Source organism: Chamaea fasciata, unplaced genomic scaffold (genome assembly GCF_029207755.1).
Source record: "Chamaea fasciata isolate MVZ Bird 193981 ecotype frontalis unplaced genomic scaffold, bChaFas1.0.hap1 SCAF_555, whole genome shotgun sequence".
Classification (NCBI taxonomy): Eukaryota; Metazoa; Chordata; class Aves; order Passeriformes; family Sylviidae; genus Chamaea; species Chamaea fasciata.
In genome coordinates, this window is record NW_027094640.1 from 137 (window position 1) to 16,776 (window position 16,640).

Sequence of the window (16,640 nt, forward strand, 5' to 3'; positions counted from 1 at the left end):
CTGGGATGAACTGGGACGAACTGGAAGAGACTGGGACGAACTGGAAGAGACTGGGATGAACTGGGATGAACTGGGATGAACTGGGAGAGACTGGAACAAACTGGGATGAACTGGGACGAACTGGAAGAGACTGGGATGAACTGGGACGAACTGGGAGAGACTGGAACAAACTGGGATGTACTGGGGGAGACTGGAACAAACTGGGATGAACTGGGACGAACTGGGAGAGACTGGAACAAACTGGGACGAACTGGGACGAACTGGGGTCGCTGCGATTCCCTCGGGGGCTTTTTGCTGCTCCCAGTTCTCCCCCCAAACTCCCGCCAGCTCCCCTCCCCCCGCCCCCAATCCCGGATTCCCGGTTTTCCCCCCGTTCTCAGGGCCCCCCGACGTTCCTGGGCTGCCACGGCAAGAACATCCTGCTCTCCAACGGGGCGCGCACGGCCACGCGCGTCTCCAGCTACAACCAGGGCCTGGTGCTGGTGGGGCAGCCCCTCCCCCCCGGCCGCCTCTTCCAGGTGACGTCATCGGGGGCCGGCGGTGATGTCATCGGGGCTGGCGGTGACGTCATCGGGGCTGGCGGTGAGGGCGGCGGGAGATTAGGCGTGGGTGATGTCATCAGAGGTTGGCCAATGGGGATCGTGGGCTCCTGCGATGCCGCGGGTGATGGCGGTGACGTCATAGGGAAGCGGCCAATGGAGGATGGGGAGCTGGTGATGTCATGGGGGGGGGGGCGGGGCAGCGGGGGTTGGGAGCTGGCGATGTCATTGGGGAGGATGGTGATGTCATAGGGGAATGACGGCGGTGACGTTGTAGGGGAGAAGCCAATGGGGGATTGGAGAGTCGGTGATGTCACAGGACGGTGGTGATGTCATCAGCGCTTGGCCAATGGGGGATCAGGAGCGGGTGATGTCATAGGGGACGCCGATGATGTCATACAGTAGCAGCCAATGGGAGATTGGGGAGCCAGTGATGTCACTGGGGCTCTGCCTCAGAGTCTATGGCGCTTTGAGGGTTGCCGATGACGTCACTGCAACACCGATGACGTCACCGGTGACGTCACAGGTGCAGATCGACGCCCTGAACCCGCAGTGGGGCCGATTTTGGGGGGGAGTTTGGGGCTCATTTTTGGTGGGGGCGGCCTGTGGGGCTTTGAGGGTCGCCGATGACGTCACGGCGTCGCCGCTGACGTCACCGGTGACGTCACAGGTGCAGATCGACGCCCTGAACCCGCAGTGGAGCTCCTCCCTGGCCCTGGGGGTCACCGGCGCCCCCCCCGGCCGCTCCCCCCTCCCGGCCTGTGCCCACGGCCTCAAACGGCCGGCCTGGATCCTGCAGAGGAGAGCCGTGTTCCACAACGCCAGGAAGGTCAGAGACCGCACCCCAAACTGCCTGAAAGCACCCCAAAAACATCCCCGGAACGTCCCCGAAATATCCCAAAATTATCGCGAAATTATCGCGAAATTATCACGAAATTGTCGCGAAATTATCACGAAATTGTCGCAAAATTATCACGGAATTATCAGCAAAATGTCACAAAAGTATCACCAAAATGTCCCCAAAAAATCCCCGAAATATCACGAAATATCCCCAAAATATCCCAAAATTATCCCCAAAATATTCCCCAAATCACCCCAAAAACATCCCCCAAAAATCCCCGAAATATCATAAAATTATCACAAAATTATCAGGAAAATATCACCAAAATATCCCCAAAAATATCCCCAAAAATATCCCAAAACGTCCCCAAAAGTCCCCGGCAGAATAACTCCAGAACCCCCCGAATGCCCCGAATTCTCTACAAAACCCCCCAAACCCCTCCAGGACCCCCCAAACCCCCAAATTTTCCCCAAATTTCCGCGATTTTTTCCGTTTTTTCCTCTCTAGACCCCCCAAAATCCCAAATTTTCCCCAAATTCCCCCAATTTTACCAGTTTTTTCCTCTCTAGACCCCCCAAACCCCAAATTTTCCCCAAATTTCTGCGATTTTTTTCCGTTTTTTTCCTCTCTAAACCCCCCCAAAACCCCAAATTTTCCCCAAATTTTCCCCAAATTTCCCGATTTTATCCGTTTTTCCCCAGATCCGGGATCTCCCCGGGCCCAGCCTGGAGCTGCTCCCGGCCGGGACACCCCAAACCCCCCCAAACCCCAAATTTTCCCCAAATTTTCCCCAAATTTCCCCGATTTTATCCGTTTTTTTCCTCTCTAAACCCCCCCAAAACCCCAAATTTTCCCCAAATTTTCCCCAAATTCCCCCGATTTTATCCGTTTTCCCCAGATCCGCGATCTCCCCGGGCCCAGCCTGGAGCTGCTCCCGGCCGGGACACCCCAAACCCCCCCAGGACCCCAAATTTTCCCCAAATTCCCCCGATTTTATCCGTTTTTTTCCTCTCTAAACCCCCCCAAAACCCCAAATTTTCCCCAAATTTTCCCCAAATTTCCCGATTTTATCCGTTTTTTCCCCAGATCCGGGATCTCCCCGGGCCCAGCCTGGAGCTGCTCCCGGCCGGGACACCCCAAACCCCCCCAAACCCCAAATTTTCCCCAAATTTTCCCCAAATTCCCCCGATTTTATCCGTTTTTTCCTCTCTAAACCCCCCCAGGACCCCAAATTTTCCCCAAATTCCCCCGATTTTATCCGTTTTTTCCTCTCTAAACCCCCCCAAAACCCCAAATTTTCCCCAAATTTTCCCCAAATTTTCCCCGATTTTATCCGTTTTTTCCTCTCTAAACCCCCCCAAAACCCCAAATTTTCCCCAAATTTTCCCCAAATTTTCCCCGAATTCCCCCAATTTTATCCGTTTTTCCCCAGATCCGGGATCTCCCCGGGCCCAGCCTGGAGCTGCTCCCGGCCGGCACCGTCCTGGGGCTCCTGGTGGACGGGGGCGGGCGGCTCCATCTCTTCATCAACGGCCGAGACCAGGGCGCCGTGGCCGGCGGCGTGCCCAGCCCCTGCTACGTCCTGCTGGACCTCTACGGGCAGTGCCAGCAGGTGAGGGACCCCAAAAAATCCCCAAATCCCCCAAAAAACCCCAAAAAACCCCGTTCAGATCAGCCCAGGGAATCCCCAAATCCAGGGACCCCAAAAAACGCCCCAAATCCCCTCAGAAACTCCCCCAGACACACCTGGGCACACCTGGGCGGAGCTGTGGGATCTCTACGGGCAGTGCCAGCGGGTGAGGGACCCCAAAAAAACCCAAAATACCCCAAAAAAAACCCCAAAAAAACCCAAAAAACCCCGTTCAGATCAGCCCAGGGAATCCCCAAATCCAGGGACCCCAAAAAACCCCAAAATCCCCAAATCCAGGGACCCCCAAAAATCCCAAAAAATCCCCAAATCCAGGAACCCCAAAAATCCCAAATTAGGGACCTCCAAAAACCCAAAGGTCAGGGACCCCAAAACCCCAAAATCCGGGACTCCAAAACCCCCAAAAACGCCAAAATCAGGGACCCCAAAAACCCCCAAAAAGGGTCTGGGACCCCCAAATTGGGGACCTGGGACCCCCAAAAAGGTTTTTGGGACCCCAAAGAGAGTCAGGGACCCCCAAAAAAGGGTCTGGGACCCCCCAAATGGGGTCCAGCCCCCCCAAACTGCACCTGGGACCCCCGAAAATGTTTTGGGGACCCCCCCCAAACCTCCGTCCTCCCCCCCCAGGTGACGATCGTGGCCGAGGGTCCCGAGGGGGGAGGGGGCGGCCCCGGCGGGGACCCCCGGAGCCGGGGGGACGTGGAGAAGGCCGACGTGGTGGACGGTGAGGGCGCCCCGGAAACGGGGGGACCCCGAAATCTGGGGGGGGCGGGACCCCGAAATTGGGGTTTGGGACCCCAAAATTGGGGGGGCTGGGACCCCAAAATTGGGGGGACCCCAAAATTGGGGGGACCCCGAAATCTGGGGGGGACCCCGAAATCTGGGGGGGCCGGGACCCCGAAAATGGGGGTTGGGACCCCGAAATTTGGGTTTGGGACCCCGAAATTGGGAGGACCCCGAAATCTGGGGGGGCCGGGACCCCGAAAATGGGCTTTGGGACCCCGAAAATGGGGGGACCCCGAAATCTGGGGGGGACCCCGAAATCTGGGGGGGCTGGGACCCCGAAATTGGGGGGGACCCCGAAAATGGGGGGGACCCTGAAATTGGGGGTTGGGACCCCAAAATCTGGGGGGGACGGGACCCCGAAAATGGGCTTTGGGACCCCAAAATTGGGGGGACCCCGAAATCTGGGGGGGATCCCGAAATTGGGGGGGACCCTGAAATTGGGGGGGCTGGGACCCCGAATTCTGGGGGGGCCGGGACCCCGAAAATGGGGTTTGGGACCCCAAAAATGGGGGGACCCCGAAATCTGGGGGGGACCCCGAAATTGGGGGGTTTGGGACCCCGAAATTGGGGTTTGGGACCCCGAAAATGGGAGGGACACCCTAAATTTGGGGGGGTTTGGGACCCCAAAGTCCAGGGGATCCCAAACTTTGGGGATTTGGGGGGGACTGGGACCTTAAAAATTTGGGGTGGGGGATCCCAAAAATGGGGGGACCCCGAAATTTGGGGGGGCTGGGACCCCGAAGTTGGGGTTTAGGACCCCCAGAATGGGGGGGACACTCTAAATTTGGGGGGGTTTGGGACCCCACAATTCGGGGGGGGGGGGGGGGCTTGGACACCCAAATTTGGGGGAGACCCCAAAATTTTGGGGCGGGACCCCTCCAATTTGGGGGGTTTGAGAGCCTCTGGGACCCCCAAAATCTTCAGGGGGGGGACCCCCAAATTTGGGGGTTTGGACCCCAAAATCCAGGTGGGGGAGGGGGGAGGGGGGAGGGGGCTCCAAAACCCCCCCCAAAATTTGGGGAAAACAATTTAAACCCCCCAATTTTAACCCTTGGGAAAGGTCCGAAAACCCCAAATTTTGGGGTGGGGGGGGGTTTGCGACCCCCCGAATTTTTTTGGGGGGGTCTGAACCCCCTTTTTCCCCCCCCAGGGGTGAAGGAGAGTCTGTGCTGGGGCCCCCCCGCGCCCCCCCAGCCCTGCCCCTACCAGGCCCTGTGCGCCCGCTTCAAGGACCTGCTGCTGCTGCCCGGTGGGCTGGGGGTCCCGGGGGGAATTTGGGGGGGTCCTGGAGGGGGTTTGGGGGGTCCCGGGGGGGTTTGGGGGGGTCCCGGGGGGAATTTGGGGGGTCCCGGGGGGAATTTGGGGGGTCCCGGGGGGGTTTGGGGGGGTCCTGGAGGGGGTTTGGGGGGTCCCAGGGGCTTTGGGGGGTCCCGGGGGGGGGTTTGGGGGGGTCCTGGAGGGGGTTTGGGGGTCCCGGGGGGGATTTGGGGGGTGATGAGGGGGGCTCGGGGGGCGTGTGGGAGGGTTTGGGGGTCCCCGCCCCGTTTCCGGGGGTCCCTGACCCGTTTTCGGGGGTCCCCGCCCCATTTTCGGGGGTCCCCGCCCCATTTTTGGGGTCCCTGACCCATTTTTTGGGGTCCCTGACCCCGTCCCCCCGTTACAGACGAGTACTTCGCCCCCGAGCCGCGCCGCAGCCGCTGTTTCTGCGAGGGCTGTGAGCGGGGGGGGGGGCGACCCCCGGGACCCCCGGGAGCCCCCCCTGCCCCTGGGCTGGTGCCGCTTCAGCCTCCGGTACCCGCGGGGGGGTCGGGGGGTCCCGGGGGGGGGTTTGGGGGGTCCCGGGGAGGTTTGGGGGGTCCCGGGGGGGGTTTGGGGGGTCCCGGGGAGGTTTGGGGGGTCCCGGGGGGGGGTTTGGGGGGTCCCGGGGAGGTTTGGGGGGTCCCGGGGGGGGTTTGGGGGGTCCCGGGGGGGGTTTGGGGGGTCCCGGGGGGGCTTTGGGGGGTCCCGGGGGGGGTTTGGGGGTCCTGGGGGGTTTTGGGGGTCCCGCGGGGGGGTCGGGGGGTCCCGGGGGGAGTTTGGGGGGTCCCGGGGGGGGTTTGGGGGTCCCGGGGGGGTTTGGGGGGTCCCGGGGGGGGTTTGGGGGGTCCCGGGGGGGTTTGGGGGGTCCCCGGGGGGGTCGGGGGGTCCCGATGGGGGTTTGGGGGGTCCCGGGGGGGGGTTGGGGGGTCCCGGGGGGGAATTGGGGGGTCCCGGGGGGGGTTTGGGGGGTTCCAAGTGTGTTTGGGGTGGTTTTCAGGTGGTTTTGGGGTGATTTTGGGACGTTTTTTGGGTGTTTTTGGGGGTGTTTTTTTGGGTGTTTTCAGGGTATTTTTGGGTGGTTTTGGGGTGATTTTGGGGCGGTTTTTGGGGCGGTTTCGGGGTGTTCCTGGGTGTATTTCGGGGTGTTTCTGGGGTGATTTTGGGGCGGTTTTTGGGGCGGTTTTTGGGGCGGTTTCGGGGTGTTTCTGGGTGTATTTCGGGGTGTTTCTGGGGTGATTTTGGGGCGGTTTTTGGGCGGTTTCGGGGTGTTTCTGGGGTGATTTGGGGGCGGTTTTTGGGGCGGTTTCGGGGTGTTCCTGGGTGCATTCTGGGGTGTTTCTGGGGTGATTTTGGGGCGGTTTTTGGGGCGGTTTCGGGGTGTTCCTGGGTGCATTCTGGGGTGTCTGTTGACGCTGGGCTCCCCCCAGGCCCAAGCCCCGGCCCGAGGGCGGCGGGGGCTGGCAGAAGTGGCCCCGGGCCTACCACGGGACCAGCGCCGGCGCCGTGCGCCGCAGCCTCGACCACGGCGAGCTCGTGCCAGGTGGGGACCCCCAAAAACGGGGGGGGAGGAGCCCTCCAAAAAAGGGGGCGTGACCAAAATACGGAGATGGGGAATCGCCAAACTCCTCCTCCTTGTCACCACGCCCCCTTTGACCACACCCGTCTAAGCCCCGCCCTCTCCCCCAGGCCCTTGGTCGCTGCTGAGCGCCCCCTGCCGGCCCGACCCCTCTGGCCCCGCCCACCCGCGCTCAGGCCCCGCCCCTCCCGGCTCGGGGCCACGCCCCCCCGGCCCCGCCCCCCTGGTGCTGTCCCCGGCTTTGGGCTATGCCGCCATGGAGAGCTTCGCCAGCAGGGTCACGTGAGTGGGCGGGGCCTGGGAAAAGTGGGCGGGGCTTTGGGGTTAAGGGGCACGCCATGGAGCGCTTCGCAGGGTCAGGGGAGTGGGCGGGGTTTGGGGAAAGAGGCGGGGCTAAAGGGATGGGCGAGGCCGTGGAGAGCTTCGCCTGCAGCATCACGTGAGTGGGCGGGGCCAATAGAAAAGGGCAGTGCCATGGGAATGGGCGGGGCCACTGAGAGCATCACCAACAGGGTCACGTGAGCGGGTGGGTGCAATGAGGGGGCGGGGCTTCGCTAAATGGGAGTGGTTAAGGGAAAGGGGCGGGGCTAAAGGAGGATTCGGAGGGGATTTGGGGGGGATATTTTGGGTTAAATTTGGGATATTTTGGGGCCACTCCCCGGCCTGTTTCCCTCCCTCCCCAGGTTCAGGGAGCCCGGATAGTTCGGGGCCGGATTTTGGGATTATTTTCAGGGAATTCCGGGTTATTTTGGGGGGATTTTTGGAGAGGATTCTTTGGGTTAAATTTGGGATATTTTGGGCCATTCCCTGACGGGTTTTTTTTTTTGTTTCGGTTTGGTTTTTTTTCTCTCCTCCAGGTTCCGGGAGCCGGGCTGGCCTCGGCCCCGCGGGGCTCAGGTGGCTTTCGAGGTTTGGGTGCGTCCCGGCTCGTTCAGGGCGGGGCCCCCCTCGCTGAGCCCGCCCCCGAGCCTGGAGCCCCCCCAGGGGCTGGACCCCGCCCAGCTCGAGTGGGTGACCAAGGAGCCCGGGGCCACCGTGCTGGCCGGGCTGCTGGTCAGGGTGGACTGAGCAGGAACCGCCCTCTCCTGGGAAACAGAGCAGCCCAGAAATGGGGGGAGTCGTCCAAGAAATATGGGGGGATTCATCCCAAAAATATGGGGGGAGTCGTCCCAGAAATATGGGGGAGTCGTCCCAGAAATATGGGGGAGTCGTCCCAAAAATATGGGGGGATTCATCCCAAAAATATGGGGGGATTCGTCCCAAAAATATGGGGGAGTCGTCCCAAAAATGGGGGGAGTCGTCCCAAAAATGGGGGGAGTCGTCCCAAAAATATGGGGGGAGTCGTCCCAAAAATATGGGGGAGTCGTCCCAAAAATATGGGGGGAGTCGTCCCAGAAATATGGGGGGATTCATCCCAAAAATATGGGGGGATTCGTCCCAAAAATATGGGGGAGTCGTCCCAGAAATATGGGAGGAGTCGTCCCAAAAATATGGGGGAGTCGTCCCAGAAATATGGGGGAGTCGTCCCAAAAATATGGGGGAGTCGTCCCAAAAATATGGGGGAGTCGTCCCAGAAATATGGGGGGATTCCCTCGAAGAATGGGGGAATTTGTCCCAGAAAATGGGGGGGATTTGTCCCAAAAATGGGGGAATTCCTCCCAAACAATGGGGGGGATTCGTCCTGAAAAATGTGGAATTTTCTGCCCAAAATTGGGGGAATTCCTCCCGAAAATATGGGTGGATTTCCTCTAAAAATCGGGGAATTTGTCCCAAAAAACGGGGGGGATTCCCTCAAAATACGGGAGAATTTGTCCCAAAAATTCGGGGGAATTCCCTCAAAAAATGGGGGAATTATTCCAGAAAATCGAGGAATTCATCCCAAAAAAATTGGGGGGATTCATCCCAAAACCACAATTTCTCTAAAAAAATTCCCCGATCTCATTTTTTGGGAGTTTCACCCCAATTTTGGGACCCCCGATCTCATTTTTTGGGGGGTTTCACCCCATTTTTGGGCCTCTCGCCCCAATTCGGGGACGGGAAACCCCAAATTTTTATTGGGGGAGGGGAGGGGGGGGGAGGGGATCCTCGACCCCAATTTTGGGGTCCTCGAGGCCGATTTGGGGGTTTCCGGACCCGTTTTTGGGGGAGTTTCACCCCAAATTTTGGTTGTTTTGGGGGGGAGGGGGAGGGAGGGGTCACAGCACTTGCCCCCCCTCCCCCACTGCACAGCCCCTCCCCCCCGCCCCTCCCCCTCCTTTATTTATTGCCCCAAATGTGAATCCGGGAGTGGGGGAGGGGTTTGGGGGGGGGATGGGGAATTTTGGGATTTTTTGGGGGTTTCTGGTCAATTTTGGGGTTTTTTTTAAAATTTTTTTTCTGTTTTTCTTTTGTTGTTTTTTTTTTTTTTTTTTTTTTAAATGAATTTTTATTTAAAGCTGCTGCGAGGGTGGGGGAGGGGGGAGGTCGCGCCCCTCCCCCCCTTGTCCCCTCCCCCTCCCCCCAAATTAAAAAAAAAAACAAAAAAAACAAACTCTGTAACTCTGTGGGGGAGGGGCGGGAAAATTGGGGGGGGCAGGGGTGGGGGAGGGGCCTGAGGGAGCTGCACACGGCACCAAAAGGGGCGTGGCTTCTCCTTATGTGGAAATCCGGGCGTGGTTTGGCAATTTCAGTTGAAGGGGCGTGTCCAGGCCTTATATGGAAAGTGGGGCGTGGCTTTTGCTGTAGGAACTGCGGGGGTTTTAAATACGGTAATAAGGGTGTGGTTTAGCCGAAAAAGGGGCGTGGCGTTCTTTATAATTCGATTACGGGCGTGGTTTTCTCTATCGGAAAAGGGGGCGTGGCTGTACCTCACCGCACGTTTGGGGCGTGGCTTAGCCTCGTTCCGGCCGAAAGAGGCGTGGCTTAAACCATTTCCTGTCTGCCTGGGCGTGGTTTCCCTTCATTTACATAAACGGGGCGTGTTTTTTTCTCAGAAAACAACGGGGCGTGGCTTACCCTCCTTTTCGCGGAAGGGGCGTGTTTTAGCCTCGTTCCGACAGGAAGGGGCGGGGGTTTACGTCATAACGTCAAGTGGGGCGTGGCCACACTCACGGCCACCTTGGGGCGTGGTTTGGCCTCGTTTCCTCCCGAGGGGGGCGTGGTTTGCCTTCATTAGTGATACAGGGGGCGTGGCTCCCCCTCAGGGCGCGCTTGGGGCGTGGCTCAGCCTCGTTTCCGGTTGAGTAGGCGTGGCTTAGCCTCGTTCCCGGCCCCGAGGCCGCGGGTTTTCGCGGCGCCCCGGAAGCGGAAGCGCGGGCCGCCCCCCCCTCCCCCGGCGGCCCGGAAGCGGAAGCGCGGGCCGCCCCCGGCGCCCCGGAAGCGGAAGCGCGGGCCGGCCCCGGCGCCGCTGGTGTCCCGCCGCCGTCGCACGATGCCGGCGCTGCTGGAGCGGCCGAAGCTGAGCTCGGCCATGGCGCGGGCGCTGCACCGCCACGTCATGGTGGAGCGGGAGCGCAAGCGGCAGGGTGAGCCCGGGGGGGGGCGGGGGGACGGCGCGGCCGCGTTTCCTCTGCGTTTCCACAGCAACAGGCCCCGCCCCTAGGTGGTCGCAGGCCCCGCCCCTCCGCGTTTCCGCAGCAACAGGCGTCGCCCCCTCCGGGTCTCCATGGCAATAAGCCCCGCCCTGCGGTGGTGAGAAGCCCCGCCCCCGCGGGGTTTCCGTGGTAACGGGGGGGAGGAGCCTTTGGCGCTGGTTGTGTGGGGTGAGGCTCCGCCCCTCAGTGCCGTTCCCATGGCAACGGGTCACGCCCCCCCGGTGGCTTGAATGTCCAGGCCACGCCCCCCTGTGACCCCTGGGTGACCCCCTGAGTTACCCCTGACCCCTGAGTGACCTTTGGATGACCCCTGGTGACCCCTAATAACCCTGAGCGACCTTTAAATGACCCTTGACCCCTGGCTGACCCCTGAGTGACCCCTGAGTGACCCCCAAGTGACTTTTAACTGGCCCCCTGACCTCTGAGTGACCCTTGGGTGACCCCAAGTGACCTTTAAATGCCCCCTGCCCCCTGGGTGACCCCCGTGGCCGCAGAGGAGGAGGAGGTGGACAAGATGATGGAGCAGAAGGTTCGGGAGGAGCAGGAGCGGCGCCGGCGCAAGGAGCTGGAGGAGCGGATGAGCCTGGAGGAGACGCGGGAGCAGGTGCCGGGAATTGCCCAAATCCCACCCGAAAACTCCCCAAAGTCCCGGCCGAACATCCGGAAAATCCCGGCCAAAAACCCAAAAAATCCCGGCCAAACATCCGAAAAATCCCGGCCAAACATCCGAAAAATCCCGGCCAAACATCCGAAAAATCCCGGCCAAACATCCAAAAAAATCCCGGCCGAACATCCGGAAAATCCCGGCCAAACATCCGAAACATCCCGGCCAAAAACCCAAAAAATCCCGGCCAAACATCCAAAAAAATCCCACCAAAAATAAAAAAAATCCCGGCCAAAAATCCAAAAAATTCCGGCCAAAATTCCCTGAAATTCCAGCCAAAAATTCACCCCCAAATCCCCCAAAACTCCCCCCAAGGGTGACCCAGGAGCCCCAAAACGTCCCCTCCAAAATCCAAACCAACCCCCCCAAAAATCCCTTTTCTCCCCCCAAAATCCCCATTTTTCCCCCCAAAATCCCCATTTTTCCCCCCAAAATCCCCATTTTTCCCCCGAATTTTCCGGATTTCCCCCGAATTCCCGGATTTCCCCCGAATTCCCGGATTTCCCCCGAACCAGCTGCTGAAGCTGCAGGAGAAGCTGGGCGCTCTGCAGGAGGAGAAGCACCAGCTCTTCCTGCAGCTCAAGAAGGTTCTGCACGAGGAGGAGAAGCGGCGCCGCAAGGAGCAGAGGTGGGAGGATCCCGGGATTCCGGGATTTCGGGATCCCGGGATTTTGGGGATTCCGGGATTCCGGGATTCCGGGATTCCGGGATTTCGGGATTTCGGGATTTCGGGATTTTGGGGATTTTGGGGGATTTCGGGGGATTTTGGGGATTTTGAGGATTTCGGGGATTTCGGGGTCTTTTGAGGTGATTTTGGAGGATTTTGGGTGTTTTGGGGCCATTTTGGATGATTTGGGGTGATTTTGGGGCCGTTCTGGGTGATTTTGGGTGGTTTTGGGCTGTTTTGGGTGGTTTTGGGTGGTTTTGGATGATTTTGGGCGGTTTTGGATGATTTTGGGTGATTTTGGGCCGTTTTGGGTCGTTTTGGGTGGTTTTGGGTGGTTTTGGGTGATTTTGGGCGGTTTTGGGTGATTTTGGGGCCGTTCTGGGTGATTTTGGGCGGTTTTGGGTGATTTTGGGTGGTTTTGGGCCGTTTTGGGCGGTTTTGGGTGATTTTGGGTGGTTTTGGGCGGTTTTGGGTGATTTTGGGGCCGTTCTGGGTGATTTTGGGCGGTTTTGGGTGATTTTGGGCGGTTTTGGGCGGTTTTGGGCCGTTCCGGGGCTCCTGACCCCGTGGTTCCCCCCGCAGTGACCTGACCACGCTGACGGCGGCCGCGTACCCCCAGAGCCTGGGCGTGCCGGGGGCTCACCTGCTGGGCATGACAGGTGGGGGCGGGGGGAATTTGGGGAATTTGGGGGGAATTTGGGGGGATTTGGGGAAGTTTTTGGGTTCTTGGGGGGACTTGGGGGAGATTTGGGGGATTCGGGGGGTCCTGGGGGGATTTGGGGCTGAGTTTTTGGCTGATTTTGGGGATAATTTTGGGGTGACTCTGGGCTGACTCTGGGATAACTTTGGGATAACTCTGGGATAACTTTGGGATAATTTTTGGGGTGACTCTGGGATAATTTTGGGATAACTTTGGGATAATTTTAGGGATAATTTTGGGGTGACTCTGGGATAACTTTGGGATAACTTTGGGATAATTTTGGGATAATTTTGGGCTGACTCTGGGATAACTTTGGGATAACTCTGGGATAATTTTTGGGATAATTTTGGGGTGACTCTGGGATAACTTTGGGATAACTCTGATATAATTTTGGGATAACTTTGGGATAACTTGGGATAATTTTGGGGTGACTCTGGGATAACTCTGGGATAACTTTGGGATAACTCTGATATATTTTGGGATAATTTTGGGATAATTTTGGGATAACTCTGGGCTGACTCTGGGATAACTTTGGGATGACCTCTGATATAATTTTGGGATAATTTTGGGATAATTCTGGGCTGCCTGGGGGCTGATTTCGGGCTCCCCACAGGCAGCCCGGGCGGGCCCCGCTCGGGGCTCATCGGCGCCGACCGGGCCAAGCAGATGTTCGGCCCCCGCCGTGATCAGCGTGAGATTTTGGGGGCTGGGGGAGGGTCCCGGGGTGGGGGGGGGGAGGGAATTCGAGGGTCCCTTTTGTGGGGGGGGTCTCCCCCCTCCCCCCCCCGATCCCGGGACCCCCGGTTCCTGACGGCCGCCCCTGCCCCCAACCCTCCAGCCTCGCCATTTCGGGGCGCAGCCGCCCTTCGGGGCCGGGGGGGACCCCGCGGGGTTCGGGGGCGCCCAGGGGGGGCCCGGCCCCGCCCCCTTCGCCGTGGGGCAGAGCCCCGCCCCTCCCCCACCCTTCCCCCCCGCCCAGCCCCCCCCGGCCTATGGAGGAGCCCAGCAGCTGCGGGGTGAGCACTGGGGGGGACTGGGAGGGAACTGGGAGGGACTGGGGGGACTGGGGGGACTGGGGAGACTGGGGGACTGGGAGGGACTGGGGGGACTGGGGGGACTGGGGGGACTGGGGGACTGGGGGGGACTGGGTGGGACTGGGGGGACTGGGGGGGATTGGGGGGACTGGGAGTGACTGGGGGGACTGGGGGGGACTGGGGGGACTGGGGGACTGGGGGGGACTGGGGGGACTGGGGAGACTGGGAGGGACTGGGGGGACTGGGGGGGATTGGGGGGACTGGGAGTGACTGGGGGACTGGGGGGGACTGGGGGTACTGGGAGGGACTGGGAGGGACTGGGGGGACTGGGGGGACTGGGAGGGACTGGGGGGGACTGGGGGGGACTGGGGGGGACTGGGGGGACTGGGGGAACTGGGGGAACTGGGGGGACTGGGGGGACTGGGGGGACTGGGGGGAACTGGGGGGGACTGGGGGGACTGGGGGGACTGGGGGGACTGGGGGGGACTGGGGGGACTGGGGGACTGGGGGGGACTGGGGGGGACTGGGGGGACTGGGGGGACTGGGGGACTGGAGGGAACTGGGAAGGACTGGGGGGGACTGGGGGGGACTGGGGGGACTGGGAGGGACTGGGGGGACTGGGGAGGGACTGGGGGGAACTGGGGGGAATGGGGGGGACTGGGGGAATGGGGGGGACTGGGGGGAACTGGGGGGACTGGGGGGAACTGGGATAAACTGGGATGGACTGGGAGGGGTGAGTGGCGGAGGACTGGGGGGGGATTGAGTTATACTGGGAGGGGCTGGGGGGGACTGGGACAAACTGGGAGGGAACTGGGGTGGACTGGGAGTAGACTGGGAGCGGGCCTGTGGGAGCACTGGGATGGACTGGGAGGGATCTGTTACTGGTCCATACTGGTCCATACTGGTTTCCAGCCCCCGCCGCCTTCCCGGCGCTGCCGTTCCTGCCCCAGCAGCCACCGGGGGGGCGCCTTCGGCCTGCACGGCCACTTCCCCCCGGCCCAGCCAGGTGAGGCCACGCCCACGGCACACCTGGACACGCCCCAAACACACCTGGACACGCCCCAAACACACCTGGGACACCCAGAACACACCTGAGACACGCCCAAAACCACCTGGGGACACCTGGGGCACAGCTGGACACACCTGGGGGGTTACAGGGACACACCTGGACACACCTGGGGACACCTGGGGGTTTACAGGGACACACCTGGGACACACCTGGGGACACCTGGGGGTTACACGGACACACCTGGGCACACCTGGACACACCTGGGGACACCTGGGGGGTTACGGGGACACACCTGGGGACACCTGGGGGTTACACGGACACACCTGGGCACACCTGGGGACACCTGGGGGTTACACGGACACACCTGGGCACACCTGGGGACACCTGGGGGTTACACGGACACACCTGGGCACACCTGGGGACACCTGGGGGTTACACGGACACACCTGGGCACACCTGGGGACACCTGGGGGTTACACGGACACACCTGGGGACACCTGGGGACACCTGGGGGTTACACGGACACACCTGGGCACACCTGGGCTCACCTGTTGCGGTGTCCCCGCCCCTCCCCCGCCCAGGGTTCCTCCCCCCCAGTTCGTCGCTGCCGCCTGCAGAAGCAGCTGGAACATGCCAACAGCCAATCAGGCTTCAGCGAGCCCGTGAGTGACAGGGCGAGGCCGAAAGGGGCGGGGCTAAAGGGGATGGGGAGGGGCCAATAGCCAATCAAGCTTCAGTGAGACCGTGATTGATGGGGAGGGCGGGGCTAAGGAGACAACAGCCAATCAGGTTTTTGCAGCCTCTGAAAGACGGGGGCGGGGGCTGAAATATGGGAGGGGCTAAGGAGCCAGCAGCGCCAATCAGGGTTCAGTGAGCCTCAGTGTGGGGGAGGGGCAGCAAAGGGGGTTGGGGGGAGGGGCTAAATGGGGTGGGGGAGGGGCAACGAGAACCGGGAGTGGGTTTTAATGGTGGGGGAGGGGCAGGGGGGAGGATCTCTCACCCCTCCCCTCCCCCACCACCCCGCCCCTCCCCCCCTCAGGCGCTGCACCCCGGCCCCGCCCTCCTGCCCAGCCCCCAACTGCCGGTGCCCATCCAGGGCAACCCCAAGGTCGGGGGGGGAGGGGCACGGGGGGAGGGGAAGGGTCGGGTGGGGGAGGTGACTGGGAAGGGTTGAGGGGGGGAGGGGTGGAACATTGGGTGGGGGAGGGGCAACATTGGGCGAGGCAGGATTTGGGGGAGGGACAGAATTCCGGGGGGGGAGGGGCAGAATTCCGGGGGGGGAGGGGCAGGTTTGAGGGGGGGAGGGGCAGGATTGGGAGAGGGGGGAGGGGCAGATTTGGGGCGTTTTCCCGCGTTGTTTTTTTTTTTTTTCAGAGGTGGGGGATGGGCACCCCCCGCGTGCCCCTCCCCCACCCCCTCCCTCACCCCTCCCCCCCCTCCCCTCCCCCAGCCGGCGCTGCCCTTCCCCGCCCCCCCCCCCGCGCCGCCTCCCCCGGGAGCTTCCCCCCCCACGGCGCCGCCCCCCCAGCCGCCGCCCCCCCCACGTGAGTGCCCCTCCCCCCGCCCTAAACCCCGCCCCCCAGCGAGTGCCCCTCCCCCACCCCTTTAAACCCCTCCCTCGCCATTTAATCCCTGCCCCCACCCATTTAAGGCCCTCCCTCACCCCTTAAGCCCCTCCCCTTCAAACCCCTCCCCCCACGAACTCTCTAAGCCCCTCCCCCACCCCGGCAGTGTTGGGGGCGGGGCCATGGCCGCCCCTCCCCCACCCTGACGGCCCCTCCCCCCCCAGGCCCGGCACGGCCCGTTCCTCCCCCACGGGCAGGGCCAGCGCTTCTACCACAAGTGATGACGTCAGCCACGGCCACGCCCCCGCCCGCGTGACGTCACGGACAAAGGGCGGATGACATCATTATGAGCGGGAGGGGTTTAAGCCGGAAATGGATGGTTTGTGTGGGGGAGGGGCAGGAAGTTGCTCCTCCCCCATTGAGAGAGAGCAATTACAGCTGTAATTAAATTAAGGCGTTAATTAAAGAATAAGCGGCTGAATTAATGAGCTAATAAACAGATTAGCGAGTTAACTAATGAGTTAATTAATGCTTTGAAGGGCAGATTAGGGATTAATGAATTAATGAGTTAATGAATTAGTGACTTGACTCCCCTGAGCTGACCCCAGCACTGGTCAGTGTCCTGAGCTGACCCCAGCACTGGTCAGTGTGTCCTGAGCTGACCCCAGCACTGGTCAGTGTCCTGAGCTGACCCCAGCACTGGTCACTCTGTCCTGAGCTGACCCCAGCACTGGTCACTC

At 61.3% G+C, this 16,640-nt stretch overlaps 2 protein-coding genes across 2 annotated transcripts; both read left to right on the plus strand.

Moving 5' to 3' along the window:
- Nucleotides 1–212: 212 nt before the first annotated feature.
- On the plus strand, nt 213–9,260 carry NEURL4 (neuralized E3 ubiquitin protein ligase 4; the record flags this gene model as incomplete). The annotated part of the gene is made up of 9 exons (XM_066208961.1): nt 213–518; nt 1,210–1,368; nt 2,813–2,992; nt 3,656–3,752; nt 4,965–5,063; nt 5,478–5,605; nt 6,541–6,653; nt 6,800–6,971; nt 7,547–9,260. Coding segments are annotated over 9 exons (2,082 nt in total), but the record flags the coding sequence as incomplete, so codon positions are not given.
- Nucleotides 9,261–10,023: 763 nt separating this feature from the next.
- GPS2 (G protein pathway suppressor 2) lies at nt 10,024–16,413 on the plus strand. Its single transcript, XM_066208969.1, is given in 14 exon segments — nt 10,024–10,192; nt 10,756–10,865; nt 11,441–11,553; nt 12,175–12,251; nt 12,906–12,967; nt 12,969–12,983; nt 13,131–13,308; nt 14,239–14,285; nt 14,287–14,332; nt 14,917–14,945; nt 14,947–14,997; nt 15,375–15,477; nt 15,786–15,879; nt 16,125–16,413. Coding segments are annotated over 14 exon segments (1,134 nt in total). The 5' UTR covers nt 10,024–10,098; the 3' UTR covers nt 16,240–16,413.
- Nucleotides 16,414–16,640: the final 227 nt, after the last annotated feature.